General features: G+C 41.1%; 1 protein-coding gene across 2 annotated transcripts in view; it reads left to right on the top strand.

Moving 5' to 3' along the window:
• BMPER (BMP binding endothelial regulator) overlaps nt 1-18,945 on the top strand; it is a 252,643-nt gene that overhangs the window by 170,625 nt on the left and 63,073 nt on the right. The window contains exons 12-13 of one of the 2 annotated variants that reach the window (XM_061414163.1): nt 5,239-5,568; nt 12,318-12,654. In XM_061414163.1, the coding sequence (XP_061270147.1) occupies nt 5,239-5,568; nt 12,318-12,654 (667 nt within the window). The remainder of the gene's footprint in view (nt 1-5,238; nt 5,569-12,317; nt 12,655-18,945) is intronic. The other variant, XM_061414164.1, reaches the window with a different exon arrangement.

Genomic DNA, 18,945 nt, shown 5'->3' with positions numbered 1-18,945 from the left:
GGTACATGAGCTAGAAGCTGAAGAATTCCAGTGCTGTGAACTGTGAGGTGTGGGCAGGCATGGCCAGTGCACAGCCAGGGTGAGAGGTGGGGTAGCCCTGGGCTCAGGTGGGGAGGCTGCACACAGGATGTCAACCAGGGCTTTAGGGGTAAATTTAGTTTATTAGATCTCAAATGTGGGGGGATGTGTCCTTTGCTCTTCTGCTTGAGGTTGGTAAGGATTTGAGGTTATGGAAGTTATTGGAAAAGAAATTTACATTCTTAGCCCTCTCTCTATCAAATCTTTTTTTTTTTTAATCAGTTTCAGGTGCCTAGTCAACTTAAAAAGAAAAAATCAGCTTTTTATTTGTAGATTTGTAAGTCTGTCTGGTGGATTAGGGATGAGTGGAAAGAGACTCACTAGGCCCTTCCCCCACATTCACACAGTAAAGTCAGATTAAGTTTTGATTTAAAAAGCCAAGGGTGTAAAATCTGAAAGGAATCCAGGTGCCCCTCGGTGGAGCTTCTGTGGTTTTGCAGGCCCCCTCGGGGAAGCAGCTGTCAGGGACACCTCTGAGCGAGGCCAGAGCCTCCTGCATGGGGAAGTTCAGTTCCTGCTGGGTCTGTTTATATTGGAGGCTTACATCATGTCAAGAGGAGCCTAGACAAACAGTACAAGGGCTTGTGTTCAGGGCAGTGTTTCTAATCCCAGCCTTTCCTGGTTCTTGACCCAAACTTGGCATCATCACAGCTCTTACCCACCTGGGGTTCCCAGGGGGCCCTGCATGACCCAGTGGCCCTGGAATTCCACGGGCCCATTTCGCAGCAGTTGATGTGGAGGAAAGTTGAAAGCCATGTTTTTATTTGATAGACTTCCTCGTGGTTAGAACACTACTCTGGAAATGTGCTGATCTGCTTGGCGGTGTGGTGCAAGGAGTTGGAGAGACGATTCTGTTCACAGAGATACTAATGGACTGAGAATGAAAGTCACCTTCTGTGTTTTCAAAGTGACTTTAGTGACTGGGGAAATCTTGTGTTAAGTGAAGAGGAAATAAAATTTCATGTACAGGATAATCTTAACTTCGTTAAAAATATACACAAACATACACACACCCCTGACACCCCAAAATAGTAAACAAGGATTATTTCTTGGTGGTGGAACCGTGAATGAAACTTTTTTTATTCTTATGCTTTTCTGTTTTTGTTTTATTGTATTCTGGGGGAAGCAGGTTAGAATCTTCTCAATTTCTCTTATTTTTTTATGACATGAAGTTGTATGCATACATGTGTGCTAAGTCGCTCCAGTCATGTCCAACTCTTTGCGACGCCATGGACTGTGGCCCATCAGGCTCCTCGTCCATGGGATTTTCCAGGCGCAAATACTGGAGTGGGTTGCCATGCCCACCTCCAATGAAGTTGTACACTTTCCCCTTAATTTTCACTGACGGATGTTTTGAGAATAATCACTGCTCTCAGAAGGAAGGCATCTTATTAGAATAAATATACTCATGGCAGAAATAAATGTACCTGATGAGGATAAAAGCAAAACATTGGAATTTTTTCTAGAAGCAGCTTGACTCTCTTAATTCTTCTAGCTTTCTTATTAAAGTATGAAACATCAAAGAGATACTTTTTAATTCAATACTTTCAATTTTTAAAAACAAATGTCCTTATTCCAAGAGTATACATAGTGATTGTAAATAATAAAATGTAAATAATAATGTATATACACATAAACAAGAAAGAGGAAAATAAATATCACACATAATTTCATTACCTAAGAGAAAAAAACATTATTAGTATTTGGGTTTATGCACTTCTAATCTTTTTTTCCAGTGCCTAGACATTGTATACATATTACTGAAAACAAACCAAAACAAAAATGACATCTGATGATTTGACTTAAAGGACTATGAAAAGCCCTTACATACTGCTGCTTGTAAACTGACATTTTCCCATCCTCTGACTTAAATATATTCAAGCAAGGATAGGGTCTGTTTGTTCAGCTCTATCACTACAGGCTTCCCAGAAGAATGTGACTGGACATCAGGATGTCTGGGACTGTGGCTTATTTTACTGGGTCTGCTGAACAAAATTTATATGCAGATACAGTGTTCATTTTTGTCCCCTAAGTATTTCTCTAGTTTTCTTTTTCAGAGAGGCAGATTTGGTAACCCTGAGAGTCTCACTTTCAGTTTTTCTCCAGTGCACGTGTTCGCTGCTTTTGCGGGATCTGGCATAGGGACCTTGAGCAGACAGAAAAAAGGGCCAAGGTTTCAAAATTATTTTAGTGCCCCCAAATGCAGCATGTATTTCTCAGGCATCTTCTTCCTCATGAATTTTTGTTGGCTTCTTCTGTTTTGCCGTTACAAAGAAAATCATCTTGTTCTCTGAACCCTTCTCTTCCACAAGTTAGGCCTCTTGAAAAATATCTTTCCTGATAGCCCTGCTACTGCTGCTAAGTCGCTTCAGTTGTGTTCGACTCTGTGCGACCCCATAGACGGCAGCCCATCAGGCTCCCCCGTCCCTGGGATTCTCCAGGCAAGAACACTGGAGTGGGTTGCCATTGCCTTCTCCAAGGAAAAGCCCTACTCAGACATAATTTCCCTTGCCTGGTATCCGTGGATGTCCCTCACTGCTTCCTGCCCAGCTACAATTCAGCTCAGCTTTTCCCAGGACTCCTGGGCCATGCTGCAGGCAGTATATTTTCTGTTGTTTCTTTGAGGATTTAGTTTGCCATGTAATTGACCTTATTGACATACACCCGCACTTGGACTCTTAAAAACAAAAGGACAACAAAAATGAAAACAGAAAAGTGTAAGGCAGAAAAAAAATATCACTCATAGTTCTACCACTAAGAAACAACCTCAGTTTATAATTTTAGGGTTTGTAGGTGTTTGGATATTTATTTTAACATGGTCAAGATTTGTTGTATAGATAGAATTTGGTTTCCTATTTTTCATTTAACATGGCATAAGTATTTCTTCAAGCACGAACATTAATTACACAAACTTTTTCAATGACTAGATAATAGTTCATTTTCTGGATTTCCTGCCAAAGGCTTAGCTCTTTGTTTAATGTTAGGAGAAAATCTAAATATCCATTTTCTTACAATGTGTCCATGATCAGTAGGCATGGAGAACAGTGCTAAGGTGTGTAGTGAATTCTTGGTAAATGTTAGCTATTACTGTGTTTGTTAGTGATAATTTTGATGCAGCTGGAGTCAGAACACCTGGAGAAGCCATACGATGTCCCCTGCAGACTCCAGGCAGAAATATAGGGATTCCCTGTGCTTGCTCAACAGCAGAGAGCGGATTTCTCAGGAGTATAATTTCAGCTCCTTCATTTATGTCTTGGCCGTTGCAAGCTGAAATCCATCTGTTACGAGCTCAAGAGCTCAAAAGCCTTGATTGGTTCTGGGTTTTCTTGTTGAATATGTGGCATTAAAAACTCTGAAAAAGCCCTTTGCTTGAATTTGGTGCATCTGGTGGTCAGGTTAACATTTAGTTCTTTTGTGGCATGTGGTAGTATTAACTTTGAACTATATGTCTCCTGATGCCACTTGGGGTGTCCCAAAGAACTTCCTTGCTTCCTATCAACCAGAAAGCACCATTCTCATACCAGGGAGGGATTCCATTCATCAGAATGCGAGAGAAATGTGTAATAGGACAATTTTGAAAGTAATAACATGGAGAAGGGGACTGAAAAATGCAGTATGGAGTGGTTAGATAGGTGGGAAAACTAGTTGGAGTTGGGTATAGGATTTGGAAAGTGGGGACTGGGTGCTGTGCGCTGCAACAAACTGAGTAAAATTTGAGTTATACTGAAAGACCAACCATAAAAAAGGATAAGAAAGAAATTGAAATGGAGGGTGAATTAAAATGTTGCTGCTGAGCTCTCAAGCTTTCTCTCCCACCTTCTTCCCCTAAGTAATTCTTTTCTATAATCCTTGAAGTATTTGAACCCTACATATCAGAAACGATCAGTTCTGTGAGTCTTTATTAAATGTTGACAAGAAAAGCTAACTTAGACAAGTAATTCATTTATAAAATTCCCAATACATCTAATTTATGTGGAGTCACATGAAATTGACATATGAAATGACATAATGTATCATAAAACAACATTAATTTCCAAACACTTTAGAAATTAAACGCACATATTTACTTTGGATCTAGTTGGTCCTACCAAATCTGTTGGCACATCCTTCCTCCCAATGGATGCTTCATTCTTCCCTTACATCTTCAGAATTATTATTATATGAGATAGTGTCATGTTCTTGACCTGTTCTAGAAACTGATCTTTTTATTTTAGTTCGGACTAATTTCTCTGAATTTCTCATTTCCTGGTTGTGTATGCCTTCTTTAAAACAGATAAAATATCTTTTTATGGGAAACAAATCAATGTCAAATTTTGTTTAAAAAAAAGAAATGATACTTAATTTTCTATATAAACCTTTGGAATGCCCTAAAGCATAAAACTTTACTTGGGTCTCATAGTAGTGTATTACTGGTATTTTGAAGTGATGAATTCACTGAAATTTCTTAAACTTAATAAATGATGGGGTTTGCAATTTATTTTTTATCCAACTTTTGATTTTGAATACAAAGATCAAAATATAGGAGGCTTGTATTTCTAGAAAATACACAGAGACAGTTTCATCAGTGTTTTGTTTCTTAACATTAAACATGTATCTGTTTGGCAAGTCTGTTTATCTGTCCTTAGAAATATATGAGTATTGAATATAATACTTTTTTAAGACCATGAATAACATTTAGAATACCATGTTCCCTGATTTTTGAATCAGTTAAAAGGAAACAATATTGTTGCTTTGATGAATTGTCATATATGCTGCTGCCTTTTATTTATATTTTTGTTCTCATTTATATGGATTATGAAATTTGGCCAGTTCTATTTACAAAATCATCCTAATTTCATTTCTCTAACCTTGACATTAAGACCATAGAAGCATATCAAGGCTCTAAAATAGAGATGCTTTAAAAATTCAGAAGTGTTATAAGTAACTTTTAAGTATAAAAGCACCAGAAGTACTTCATATCCTATGAGATTTGGTACAAACTTTTGGAACAACTGAACTTTTTTTTTTTTTTTTTAAGTTGGTTTTCCTTAGTGTATTTCTGCTCAGGCCCTCCCTTTACCTGGCAGGTGCCCCTATCAAGTTTATTGCAGAGACCCTTGTTTTTCTCTTTGAATCCTGTGCTCGGTTTATGACCTGCTTTTGTCTCTCACTCATCCGCAGAGCCCGGCGTCTGCACGGTGTTTGGAGACCCCCACTACAACACTTTTGACGGACGGACATTTAACTTTCAGGGGACGTGTCAGTACGTGTTGACAAAAGACTGCTCCTCCCCTGCCTCGCCCTTTCAGGTGCTGGTGAAGAACGACGCGCGCAGGACCCGCTCCTTCTCCTGGACCAAGTCGGTGGACCTGGTGCTGGGCGCCGGCACCGTCAGCCTCCAGCAGCACCTGACGGTGCGCTGGAACGGCTCGCGCATCGCGCTGCCCTGCCACGCGCCGCAGTTCCACATCGACCTGGACGGCTACCTCTTGAAAGTGACGACCAAAGCAGGTGGGCTTCCAGAAGCAAGGGCCTTCTGTGTACCTCTGGCGCTTCCCTCTGCCTCACCAACTGGTGCCCAGAAGCTGCAGCTGCTCCCCCTCCTCCTCCGTGGAGGAAAACCAGAGGCAGAGAAGTCCACCAACTGCAGGGGTCGCCTCATTCTCCAGATGCCACAAAATAGCTGGAGAAAATTGGCATACCGAGGAGCCTTGCAATCTGATGCCAGTCACCCGCAACATGCGATCTGTCCACATCCAGTGTCTTTTCATCCTCATTCCGAAAATAGCAGTTGTTCTCTCCGGATAACCACTGTCTCATGTTGTGTTGCTATTTTAGGTCATTGATGTCCAGCTTGGAATTGTCAGTGTCTTTCCCAGCTCAGCTAGTCATGTGCAGTTTCACATCTGTGAGAAAGAGTGTTTCCTTGTTAACATCTGTCCAAGAAGGAGGGAATCCTCAAAAGCAAACTGCAAACCTGTGGGTGTGCATATGGGAGTGGGGATGATGGGCTGTGTGACCAGCAGTCCTGTCCATTCTGGACCTGGGGAAGGCTGCTTATTGAGTTGATGGGCACAACTGTCAGCTCCTGCTGGAAGACACTTAGGGTGCTTGCTCTGAAAGCACTCTCTCCAGCCATGGGCTCATGGAGCTGGCCACTGATTCTGAGACCTTTTCTCAGCATCACGTATTGCCTGAGACTTGCTGGACTCTGTTGCCACTCCACTGGCAGATACATTCCCCCTAAGCCAAACTGTTCATAGTTGCTAATAAGTGACTCATAGGGGTTCACAGAGGCCCACATTCTTGTCTGTGAGATGTTGCCTAAGAGAGACATCTTAGAAGCAGAACTCTACCCTTTATTATCAGCCCCAAAGAATGAATTCAGTTTGTTCACACATTTTGTATGATATCATGAATGCTTCCTTCCATGCTGCCTTTGGTTAGTGCATATTTTGGTCAGTTGGATATTGAATTGCATGTCCTCTTAGCATGCTGTTTCTTTAAGCATGATATTTGAGGAAGTCAGCATATATATATATATATATATATATATATATATTTTACTTTGTGCATTAATGAAAATTTAACAATGTAAAAGCATCACTTGGGTTCCAGTTTCTTTATCTAATATGGATCAGAAAGGGAAACATTTGATAGAGCAGGCACTTTTGAGGGAATGCAGAGATTGTTCTCCATGGTACTTTCAGAACCCTGTTTTCTGTTCAAGTCAAAATATATTCGGTAAATTGATTTGAGCTGATGAAATGCCAGCTTAGCTAAACAAAGGCAGGAAACCAAAGAGAAACCCACGGAGATTTTTATTTAGAGAGTATGACATGGTTTCACTGAGAAATGTTAAATATTAATGTATTCGAGCATTCTATAGAGAAGAATGTTCACTTTGAAAGTGGTAGATGTGAAGAGTTCTGTTCTTTCAACTTCAGAGGGATTAATCCACCCCAGAAAATTCAGACACCAGTTGTTAACATTCAAATGACATGTCACTCTGCACATGTAGGCCTCAGCTTATCTCTTTGAAGGAGGCAACAATTTGTGGCTTCACGTAACATGGACACAAAACGACCTATTATTACACAGACTAATTAGAAGTACCTTGTTTATCTTTTTGCATGCCGGCTGAACATAATGGATACTACTGATATGGAAATTATTAGCCACAACCCAATTCTCAAAGGAATTCTGCATATTCAGAATTACTAACAGTCGAGGAGGTTCAGAACTGCTCCTCTCACAGCTGGCAATACCTTACGGAATAAATGTCCTCTTTGTAAGGACTTCACATGGTAAAAATGAGCAAAAGGATGAGGCTGCTAAGAAAATAATAATAGGTCATAAATGCCATAATTGGATTAGTCAATTTAACTCTTCTAGGCCTTGAATTCAGTTTTGCAGTTTGTCTTTTTTCCATCTCTCTTGCCATGATGCAGCTAATTTACGTGGTACCTTTTATACGCAGGTGACCAACTTCCTGTAGCACACGGAGGGCACAAACCTTCTGCTTCCTAGGGAAGAACTATATATCTCTGGGTGCTAAAATTGCTTTGAAATTATCTTTTGAATGGAACAATTCCATTTCCAGACAATAGTCCTTTCTACTCTGGTCCCCAAATCTCAGTTTGTACTATCCCTTAGGGATGTTTTCATTTTTATTACCTATTGATTGTCTATCTAAAATATCACAGTATATCCTTTGAATGTTTGTTCTTCCTCCATAATCTTTTTCATAAGCTCAAGTGATCAAAGGCTATTTCTTTGAAATAGCCGTTTAAATCAAGACTGCAGGTGTAAGTTGGGAGATAGAGGGAAATGACTCTTCGCCCCTGTGGTTTATAGACTCAGCACTTCATGATAGAATCTTTTGGCAGAAGAGCACAGGTGGCTGTGTAGCTTGGGTGGAATTAAGCAGTAGTTACATATCTAAGAACAACTAGGGTAGTACAGAAGGCAAAGCAAGGCTTGGAAGCTTGAGAAAGCTCTGCTCCTTCCTGTCACAACTCCCCTCTCTCCCCCGCCCAACTCTCGGCACTTAGCGAATCATTTAAAATATTTCCTTTCTGCCATCTGTTCACTTCATCAACTCCACCTGAAAGAGTTACGTCAGATCCACCTGAAAGTATTAACATATGGGAGTGTGGCTTTGTATTTTACTTTTGGTAAAACTCTACATCTGAGGAACCTGAAGTATATGTATGTTGCTGTTGTTCAGCCGCTAAGTTGTGTCCAACTCATTGCAACCCTATGAACAGCAGCATGTGAGGCTTCCCTACACACACACACACACACACACACACACACACACACACATATTCCTTTGGTTTAAACTCTAAGCAGAAAAAATTCTCCATTTTTAAGCATCACTATGGTATATCTACAGATTTTGCACCTCCTCTCTCTTAAAAGTGGACTGCAGCAAAAGCAACAATAACAACCAAAAACAAATAAACAAAAGCAACCACAAAATAAAAGACCAACAACTTTCCCACCAAAAAAAAATTAGTAATCTGGAGCCAGGTCACACACTTGAAGGGTGAAAAACAGGTTGGTAAAACATTCACTGGTGCAAAGGAAAATTGGAAGACTCTTCATCCAGTGGAAGGAATGCAGCTGCTGCTCACATCCCAGATGAGACATGTGCTTCAGCTTTGGCCTTCTGACTGCCAGTTGTTTCTACCAATTTCCCATGCAGAGAATTGGGAAACTCATCCCAGCTGCAGAAAAGACTAACCCCAAACCCTCAAACACTTCCATGGCATTTTCATTTCATAAGATGCCTATTTAAAATCTCTTTTGGAAAAGCAATGAGTTTTTCAATTACAACTTATTCATTTTTTTTTTGCCTGTCACTACTGTAATTTACTTTGCATGGATTTTACTCGTGTAGAGAGTAAAAATAACCATGCAAATACGTGTGTATATGATACAAGAATAGACAAAGTCATCTGTAGTCAAGTAAGTCATCCAAACACAATAGGAAGCCTAACACTGTTCTGTAAATATCCTCTTAACATGATGATAAAAAGAGGAGAAAAAGGGAGTGAATTACAAATTATTCTCTTACTTTGAGGATTGTATTTCATGAAAGAGATGTCAAGAGTCTTGAGAAAAAAAGCAAAAGTGTTAGTCATTCGTCATGTCTGACTCTTTATGACCCCATGGACTGTATGTAGCTTGTCAGGCTCTTCTATCCATGGAATTCACCAGGCAAGAATACTGGAGTGGATAGGGAATATTACTGATGCAGGAATCGAACCTAAGCCTTCTGCCTTGTAGGCAGAATCTTTACCATCTGAGCCACCAGGGAAACCCCAAGAATACTGGAGTGGGTAGCCATTCCCTTTTCCAGGGAATCTTCCTGACCCAGAGATTGAACATGAGCCTCCTATATTGCAGATTCTTTATCATCTGAGCAACCAGAGAAGCCCAGAGTCTTGAGAAGAGTATATTTAAAACACAGTGGGCCTGCATCTTCTTAAGCATGCAGGAACCACCAGTCCATTGCAAAGAAAGAATGACTGACTTGTTCCCTGTGAGTTGAATTCCCATGAACTCAGTTGCCCAAAATCTCAAATTTATTGTATCACTGCCAGTAATTTTGTTGGAGCTTCTTTGGATGTAAATTCTCGACCAATGTGGCACTTGGAAGAGCAGTGTTTGCCTGCTGTCTAGGAAAGAGATTTGTAGTTTGGAAAATTTTGCAAGGTGGAAAATCTTTGGAATTATGCTCTAAAAGTTAGAACGTTGTATGGAATTGATTTTCTCCCTTCGTTTCTCTGGCTGGGCAGCTGCCTAGTTACAGGAGTATGAGGTCAAGTTTCTTTTATACCTTAGAGAGTATATTACAAATCAAATTACAGTTTGCTTGTCTTTTTTCAAAATGTTATTTCAGTGTCTTAACTGGCATGAAATTCACAAATTTCTTTGGCTTTGCTGACTCATTGTGTCAATTTACAGTATAATTCATTCATTTAGTGAGAATATACTACGTGCCAGATACTGTGTTCGATGATGGGGCGTGAAGAAATAGAAATTGTTTTATACAATAGTTGTGATTGTCAGAATTGACCCAATGTTTGAGATCCTCACAGGAGATCAGTCCAGTGTGTGGACAGACTAGCAGCCTGTCCTTGCTCTGATCACCTTGTCCCATCATTGTCTTCTCTTCACTCAGTTACTCCCAAAGCCCAAAAGAGACTTTCTTATGACCTTCTTTCCTTCTTTTGAATAGCTAATAGAATAGCTAATTCTATTCAATTGCTTTCGGGAACTGAGTTGCTTCTCCTGACCAAGAAACCTTCTCTACCTTTGCCTTGGGCTGAGAATACTTCTGTTCTTTTCATGTACCATACATGATTTCCATGTGAGTCTTTCGGTTTATTTCTTGAGAAATCCAGTTTCGGACCACTGGTTTATTCTACCAATAATTTCCCCTAAAGCAGATCTGTAACTCTTTCTTATGTCAGTTGTGTGACCTGCTTGCAGAATGCTATTTGGCCAGGTTTTTCTCCTCTAGGACAATGACCAAAGGAATATTGGCTTTAGAATATTGGCTTAGGGAATATTATCTGTAGCATCTTACTTCTGGGTGTTTCCTACTGCTCTTACATCACTCTAATGTTGCCTTATGCCAATTTTATATTCAAACAAGATCCATTCCATCCCTCCCCACCCCTTTCTTCTTTCTCATCACCACCTTATCTCCCAACTTCTGAGCATCTTCTGAGCATTTACTCATCAGGCTAATGTTGATCCTTCAGGAACAAAGATAAAGTCTTCTTAAAAAAAAAGAAAAAGAAGCTCTCTCTGGATACTCAGAAAGGACTAAATCAAAGACTAGGTTTTGTCAGAAATCCAAGAGGATAAGATTGAAAACACACAGCTGGGGATATTTTCTATTTTTTTCTGTTAAAACGGAGCTTTCTTTGTGGGCTGTCACTCTTAGGAGACAGTGACAGTGAGTAAGGAGGAATCCCAGAGCAGAAATGCACTGTGACCTGTTGTAGATGTCCCCTCAGTCCTCATCTACAGCACTGGTACCTAGTTCATCCATTCACTGGGTAGCTCGGGCACTGCCAAGATATTACCAAGAGAACAGTAAGAAGGGCTTCCACCACACACTTGAGACATAAAGAAAATGTTAATACCAGAATCATCATTTGCTCTGGGTTGATCCTCAAAAGACTTTTCATGAAACCCTCTCCTTTGTCTTATGGGTAGTGTGTTCACATACTGCATCATTTCTTCCTGGCATCCTGATCAAACTGATCTGTGCTGTGTGACAGCAGAGCCTGGCTGTCCGACCCATGACAGAGATTCCACTCTTCAGTGGGGTCATTTGTTACAGTAAATCCTAGACACTCAGGGCTAGTAGGTCGGGAGAAAATGAATGTTCTCAAATTCTCCAACTGTTTAGATGGTCAGTTCAGCAAACCAAGAGGGGATTATGTTCTCAACCTTGTGGAATGAAGATTGTTTCCTCAGTGAACAGTGCTGTCCAGGTGATTCTGTCCAGCACATGAGGAATTTTGACCTATGGCCTGGTAGCCTCCATGCTTGCTCAAATGTTGAAGCTATGATCAGCCCAGGTATGCATGGAGACCCCAACCTAGGTCTCATAACATCTCAACCATGGAAGCACGGATTAAACAGCTGTGTGTATCTCATGGATGACTAAAATAATGGGAGGCAAATGTTTTCATTTGTATGAGTGTTGTCCTTTGAAGAGGATGTGTTCAGAAGCTTTATATTTATTACTTTAATACTTCCACTATGGCAAATAATTTGGAAATTTTCACTTGGCTCTAAATATCATCATATGGGGAGAATATTAGATAAAGAGAAAATTACATTTCAAATTATCATCTTTGTTATCTTTCCATTTCCACATTATAGTCATTGTTGGATAAATGAAAACATGATGTGAACCAAGACAATTACTCTGAAAAAGGGCAAAAATATAAACTGTAGAGTAACATGGTCAATGAAGAATCATCTGTAAGTCACACTACATATAAGATAACATTGTAAGGGCAAAACTCATACATTTAAAAAGTTCTAAGCCCCAATAATTGATTTGTGTAATATCACACAATGTTCGATGTGGAGAGACTGAAAGGTAATCAAGATTTTAGTGAGGTCCTTAGTCTTCCTTGTTAGAGGATAGTCATATGTACTGTATAAGAATCTACACTTGAAAACTATTGGTGGATTCAAGAGTGATTGCTTCTTGTTTCCTCTAGGTTTGGAAATATCCTGGGATGGAGACAGTTTTGTAGAAGTCATGGCTGCCCCCCATCTCAAGGGCAAACTCTGTGGTCTTTGTGGCAACTACAATGGACATAAGCGTGATGACTTAATTGGTGGAGATGGAAGCTTCAAGTTTGATGTGGATGACTTTGCTGAGTCCTGGAGAGTGGAGTCCAATGAGTTCTGTAACAGACCCCAGAGAAAACCAGTACCTGAACTGTGTCAAGGGACAGTGAAGGTAAAGCTTAGAGCCCATCGAGAATGCCAGAAACTCAAATCCTGGGAATTTCAGACCTGCCACTCAACTGTGGACTACACTACTTTCTACCGGTAAGTACAGTACTTTCAGGAATGGGCTTGGGTTACACACCAGAGATAGACTTGACCTTGAAACAGAAACTGTCAAATCCCTTGGTGTACCAGGGCCCCCAAAGCATAGTCTAAATACCCCTACTTCTTTCTTGTCTTGAGACTGATCTCCTCTTGAATCAGTCTCACATTATGTCTCAAAGTAAGAAATTGTAGGGAGTACTTCAGAGTTATCTTCTATAAGTGATTGTTTTTGTGTCTGCAGGTTCACTGGGAAGCTAGGGACACCCTAGGGTTTTTCCAGGTGTTAGCCTGACTCTAAGATTGAGGAGTGCTTCCCAAATTCTGGCCTGAAATACAATTTTGTAGGGCAGAAGTGGGAATCTCAAATTGCTCTGGCTGCCTTTGGGTATTTCAGTGAGCTTGGTTATTCTAGGTTTGAGGAAGGGTTCATCAGGTCTTTCCCATGGTCTGGCCCCAAACAAATCTGCACACAGAAAATGAGGTGGCCAGATGAGAGTTCCTTGGATTTTAGCCAACTATGAGACTTTGTGTCCAGAGTTAGAGGAGTATAGAAACAGGGCTTAAGAGGTGGAGGAAGGAAGGTCTCTCAGTAAGACTGCGGGTTCCATAACCTTTTCTAATTCTGATTAACCCCTTTCCATACAAAGCAACTGGTTACAGAGGAGACTTGGCTTTGACATCCATGCTACAAGGTTGCATCTGTGAATGGATGAATTTGGCCTGGTTGTACTTCCATTTACTGCACAATTCCATGGGTTCAAGAGCTGTGACTATCTATAACTTTAACCACCACTGGGTGTGGGAGGAAACATGAGATGAACACAGCCCCAAAAGGCCTTGTTTAAGTGATTTGCCCATGCCTCTTAAAATGAGAAAACTCCTGTGGTCTGAAGCCACAGAGAAGTTATTTTTACTCTTTAATTGCCACCAGTTTCTTTCCCCTAGTTCTCATTAAATGTGATTTTTAAAAATTTATTTGATCTTTGGATGTAAAAGATAAAGGTCTATAAAGTCAGCTCAAAGTGTGGTGAAAAAGGACGATCCCTGTCATCACAAATTCCTGAACATGACTGCATCTGTCAAACCATTTGGCTCCAACTCGTGTATTTAGTTTCTTCAAGCCATTTTCTGGTTGTAATTTGAATTCTCTGGGTTCCCTTCTTTCTCCTCCCTAAACCACCCAATGGGTTGACCTCACCCTTGTCTATTGAAATTGAAAGATCTTTAATGCTTTCTGGAGTGGGTTAAGCACCTGGATAGACAAACCAGGGTTCACTTTGAAACTAAATACCCATCACTTGAAAGTCTGATGGGAAGCAGTTGTTGTTTAGTTGCTAAGTCATGTCTGACTCTTTTGTGACTCCATGGACTGTAGCCCATCAGGCTCCTCTCTCCATTTAATTCTCCAGGCAAAGATACCAGAGTCGGTTGCCATTTCCTTCTCCAGGGGATCTTCTGGACCCAGGGATTGAATCCGTGTCTCCTGAATTGGCAGGTGGATTCTTTATCGCTGAGCCACCAGGGCAGCTTGAATAGGAAGCAATAGAGCACAGTAATTAAGAACTTTGTGGTCTCTCTGAGCTAAAAATCCAGCCCAACTTTACAAACTTAAAAAGTTATTTAAGCTCTCCAAACCTTGGTTTACTTATCTGGGAAATGCAGATGGTAAAAGAAGCTACCTTGAAGAGCCATCGTTCAGATTCCGTGAGATGATGAACGTAAATACATCTGCTTAACCCAGTGCCCTGGAGTAATAAGTACTCTGTAATTGTTGGCTACTATCATATCTTCTATCATTAATTAAACGATTAGCCAGGGTTAAGGCCTCTTTTGGATGCTCTCCTAGCCCAGTCGTGGATTTGGATTGGACCCTTCTCTGTCTGAATTAGAATGGAAAGGCTATACTTCTCCCAGGACCCTAGCAGTCCACACCTTTGGTCTTCATCCCATTTCAAAGGAATGTGTTGAAAGCAAATATTGGAGAGCAGGCCTGTAGAGATTCATCCCTTTTTGCAAATTTCTATTTCTTTGCTCTTTGGTGATTTATTTTGTATTATGATCCCTGGACTGTGAGCAGGAATATGATGAGCACCTTGGCAGCAGTCGTGAGAAATGACGTTGATGTGAACAGAGAGAATGGGAACTGTTAGGTGGCCAGACAGATGCTTGCCTTCTGCTCTTGAAAGTCGCTACAACAGCTACAGTGGCACAGTAAGGGATGGGGGAGTCACTGTGTAAGGGGCTGGGTGCCTGAGTTTGGAGAGCTTTTGAGAATGCTCTCAGGATCTTTGTGTACTGAGGTTTGGAGGATAGAGCATGGTGGGAGGTGAGCTTATGTTCTGCTGTGTGTGGTGTAGGGGCAGAGCCCCCTTCCAGGCCAGCCACTCCCTGGGAGAGGCAAGGGGAGCTCAGGAAGGCAGAGCTGGGTGATCCTGACTGTCACTCGCTTTGTTGAAGACCTCACTCTCCAACTGAGAGATTCACCTTCATGAATTTTCAAGTGAGGGTCACCAGTATTGGGTAGATCTTGGATTTCTTTCTTTCTTCCAAGCACAGATGTAGCAGGAGAAAGGAAAGAAACAGGGTCAACATGGAAAGAGAATTCTGTTCTCAAGTGATTTCCAGCAAAGACCAAACCTTAGGGAGCCTTTAAGAAGCAATGGACTAAGAAGGTATTGGGTGGTCCCAGGATGGGTGTAACCTTAACTCTGACACTTGCTAGCTGTGTGGTCCTGGTAGCTTGCTGAGCTTCAGATTCTTTGTCTGTAGACTAGACATGGCAGCAGCTACCTGGTGGTGCTCCTCCAAGGCCTGAGGTCAATGGGCAGTGCCATGTTGGCATGTGATAGACAGGTAGTCTTGGTCTTGGCACAGTATGCTTTATCCTGTGTACCTTCCTTTTTATGGAGAACCTTGCCCCTGCTCAGCCACTTACGTTTCTGATACTTGGTATCTTCTCCTGTTCTCATTGTGGAGAACAGATTAGATAGAGTCTCACTGATGTATCTGCAGAGCAATTAAAAAATGAAAAAATTCTCTTTTGTGACATTGAATGAAATATGGTAAGTTAAGATGCATTGTAAATGTTTAAAAAATTGTTTTTACCTTATCTAGAAAAACGTTTCAGATGAACCTATTTTCAGGGTAGAAATAGATGCAGACATAGAGAATAGATGTGGGTGGGAGAAGGGGAGTGTGGGACAAATTGGGAGATTAAGGTTGACATATATGCAAATGTAGTTCAGTTGCTAAGTCGTGTCTGACTCTTTGTGACCCCATGGACTGCAGCATGCCCATGCGTGAAATGGATAGCTAGTGGGAATCTGCTGTAAAGCACAGGAAGCTCACCTCAGTGCCCTGTGATGACTTGGGTGGGTGGGTTGGAGGTGGGGGAGGGAGGAAGGCTCATGAGGGAGAGAATATATGTATACACATAGCTGATTCACTTCATTGTACAGAAGAAACTAGCACAACATTGTAAAGCAATTATACTCCAGAAAAAGAGCATAACACGTGTTCATTGTATAATATATAAGTAACATGAAAAAGAATAAAGAAGAAAATAGCTATCACATGACATTCCACACATGTAAAATTTTTCCTGCCTATTTTATGTCATTGGTGGAATTTCTAAAACGGAGCTTAAAACACTGTCAATGTTCTGTGTGTTAAGTGCTGTGATCTTTTTTATGAGTCAATATAGGACTAGAGAGATATGTCTTGATGTCATGAAAGGTCCTACATATAAATTGTATATAAATTCGATTCCTTTCATTTTCTCCTTATCCTTCAAAGAAATATCTGTATTTTCCTCTAAGACAAAGAATAAAGTTGCATAATATACGAATGCAACCTTCCAAGTACCATTGTATTTGTTACGTAGAGAGGGAGAGGATACAGGAGGTATTACTCTGAGGAAATTTTACCACTTTTGGCTTTCCTTAATTATGTGGCAATGTCCACAGGGAGAATTCTATTATAAATATGAGATAGTTCTTCCTATAAGATCAAAATAACAATTCTGATTTCTCTGAGTTAGAGTTTACTTTTGAGATGTCTAGGACTTAGAACTCATTTTATTTTAGTCTTACCCAGTTCAAAAATTTTAATAGTGAACTGTCTATTGTCTAAAAACTCAAAAACTTTTGCAAATAAATAAGAGATGACTACATAGTAGCCAAGACTTTTTTTTTTTCCTCTTTTGGGAAACTTTGGTTTTGCTTATTTTTTCTTCACAAATTAGTTCCACCGATCGTGGCCTCATTTGGTATAAAAATGTAATATTCAAAGTCTTTGTGATCAGCGTGATTTGGTTTCATTAACCCATTGAATATATTTGGATGCAAAATAACTTAATCATGAATCACCTAAAAATTGAGTTGTCCTCCAGTTAGTTAATCTCCCTTACAAGTGTTTTGCATTAGCCTTCGATGGTGTGTTACCGAGACATTTCCGGTAGCAAGGGAGGTAGGTAGTATCCTGTGGAAGCATGCATGTGAAATCATTTCAATTATATCTGGATTCCAACATAGACTCCCCTGAGGAGAAGATACTGTCTTTGTGTTTCTTCCCTCATCCTTTATTTTCACTTCCCTCCCCCAGACTCATGTTGCCTTCTCCATCTGTGTCTTAACTGCCAGCTGAGAAATCCAGGAGAAGTAGGCCGCCCCCAACCCCAGAGCCTCCCTGGAGGTCCTCAGCAGCCAGCACAGGGTCCACTGACCACCCTGACATAGACCAGGCTGACGAGCCCAGCCCTGGCAGCCCCAGGGAGAGATGGAAGCCAGGAGATGGGCTGGGCTGTGTGGGCCACTCTGGAGAGAGAGAGACCACCTCTACCTTGGGCTGGTGAAACTCTAGCAGTGGGCTTCTTCCCTAACTCGGGTCTGAATCTTGGATGAAGTAGTTGCAAGTGAGTATATAACCTGTCAGCAAAGCGGGCCTCTCCCGTCAGGGCAGGCCCACATTTCAGAGCAGCCAGGAAAACGAATGTGCACTGTCGCAAAGCCCAGGCATTTACAGACCACGGTTGTCTCACCACTGTCCCTTTCCTAACTCCCCTTCGTGGGGGTATAATTCACTGGAGTGAAAGCTCCGTTCACTTGTTCGGTTTGGAAAAATGTCTGGGATCCCCAGTCTAGGAAATGTTCTTTTCATGCAGTGGTTTTCACATCTGTAAGGAGTTGAAGGAAGGCCAGAGGATTCACAGACATGTCCTTCCTGCTGAGGTCCTGGGAGGTAGGTGGTGGGAGTTTGTGCAGGAGAACGCTGGAACCCCGACAGCACCACAGTGTTGAAGATAATGGCACCTGGGGACTGCCGGTGGCTTCCTTCCAGGGGAAGATCACAGCCTTTGTGGATGACCCACTTTGTGTTTTCCTATAAAGGAAACTCATCATTTATTATAAAACAAGAGGAGGGACCAGGCAAGGAATACAGACTTTATGTGTGTGTATGTCTGTTTGTATGAGAAAATCGTATAAGGCCAACTGCTATTCTATAATTCAAATCAAGCCAATCTTCCCTTGCTTCAAAGAAGAACATTCTTGGAACATTTCTGTTTACAACTTTTAATGAGTTGTCTCAAATTGCCATTAGAACTAGGGTCCTAAATCAAATGAGATGTTCATTTTATAGTGTGATGTTCTAAATGTGCTTTTTCATGATTCGTTTGGCAAACTCAACTTTCAGGATGAGCAGCCACTCTGCATCTGTAATAAAGGTGACACCAGGTGGCAGTAGACTTCAGCCCTTAAAGTTCAACATGTTTTTCCTCCTCAGTAGCTCCTTTTTGTTTTGTTTTGTTTTAAGAGTCAGTCCTAGGCTGCTCCCTCACTGTATCTAAACATATAATGCCAGTTCCTTCCTGTGTCCGTGTCTTTCCCATGCCTGAGATGCCTTCATTTTCTACATTGATTTAAGCTGAAGGCTTAAATCACATTTAAGCTCACATTTCATCCTGGGCCTCTGTAAGTGTTCTTCTTTGCTTTCTTAGAGATGCTGATTGTGTTTATCCTTATTTAGCACATATGCTATGTTGTATTTGTTGCCGTTGTCTCGTGCCAGCGTTGGATTTTAGGTTCACTTGGTATTGGGGAATGTCTTTTCTACCCTTTCGTATTTCATCCAGCATCGCTCCTGGAAGTTCTGCTTTGGGGAAAGTTTTCTTAGCTCCCTTTGTAGCCTCTCTGTCATCTTTATTCTCTCTGATCTCCTTGTGACTTCTACCCCCAGTGTCAACTTCATCTTAGGTCTTTATCCCCACGCTTGTTACACACTTACAGTCAG

This window comes from Bos javanicus, chromosome 4, assembly GCF_032452875.1.
Source record: "Bos javanicus breed banteng chromosome 4, ARS-OSU_banteng_1.0, whole genome shotgun sequence".
Taxonomy (NCBI): Eukaryota; Metazoa; Chordata; class Mammalia; order Artiodactyla; family Bovidae; genus Bos; species Bos javanicus.
Note: the sequence above shows the minus strand (reverse complement) of the source record. Positions and strands in the feature narration are given on the sequence as shown.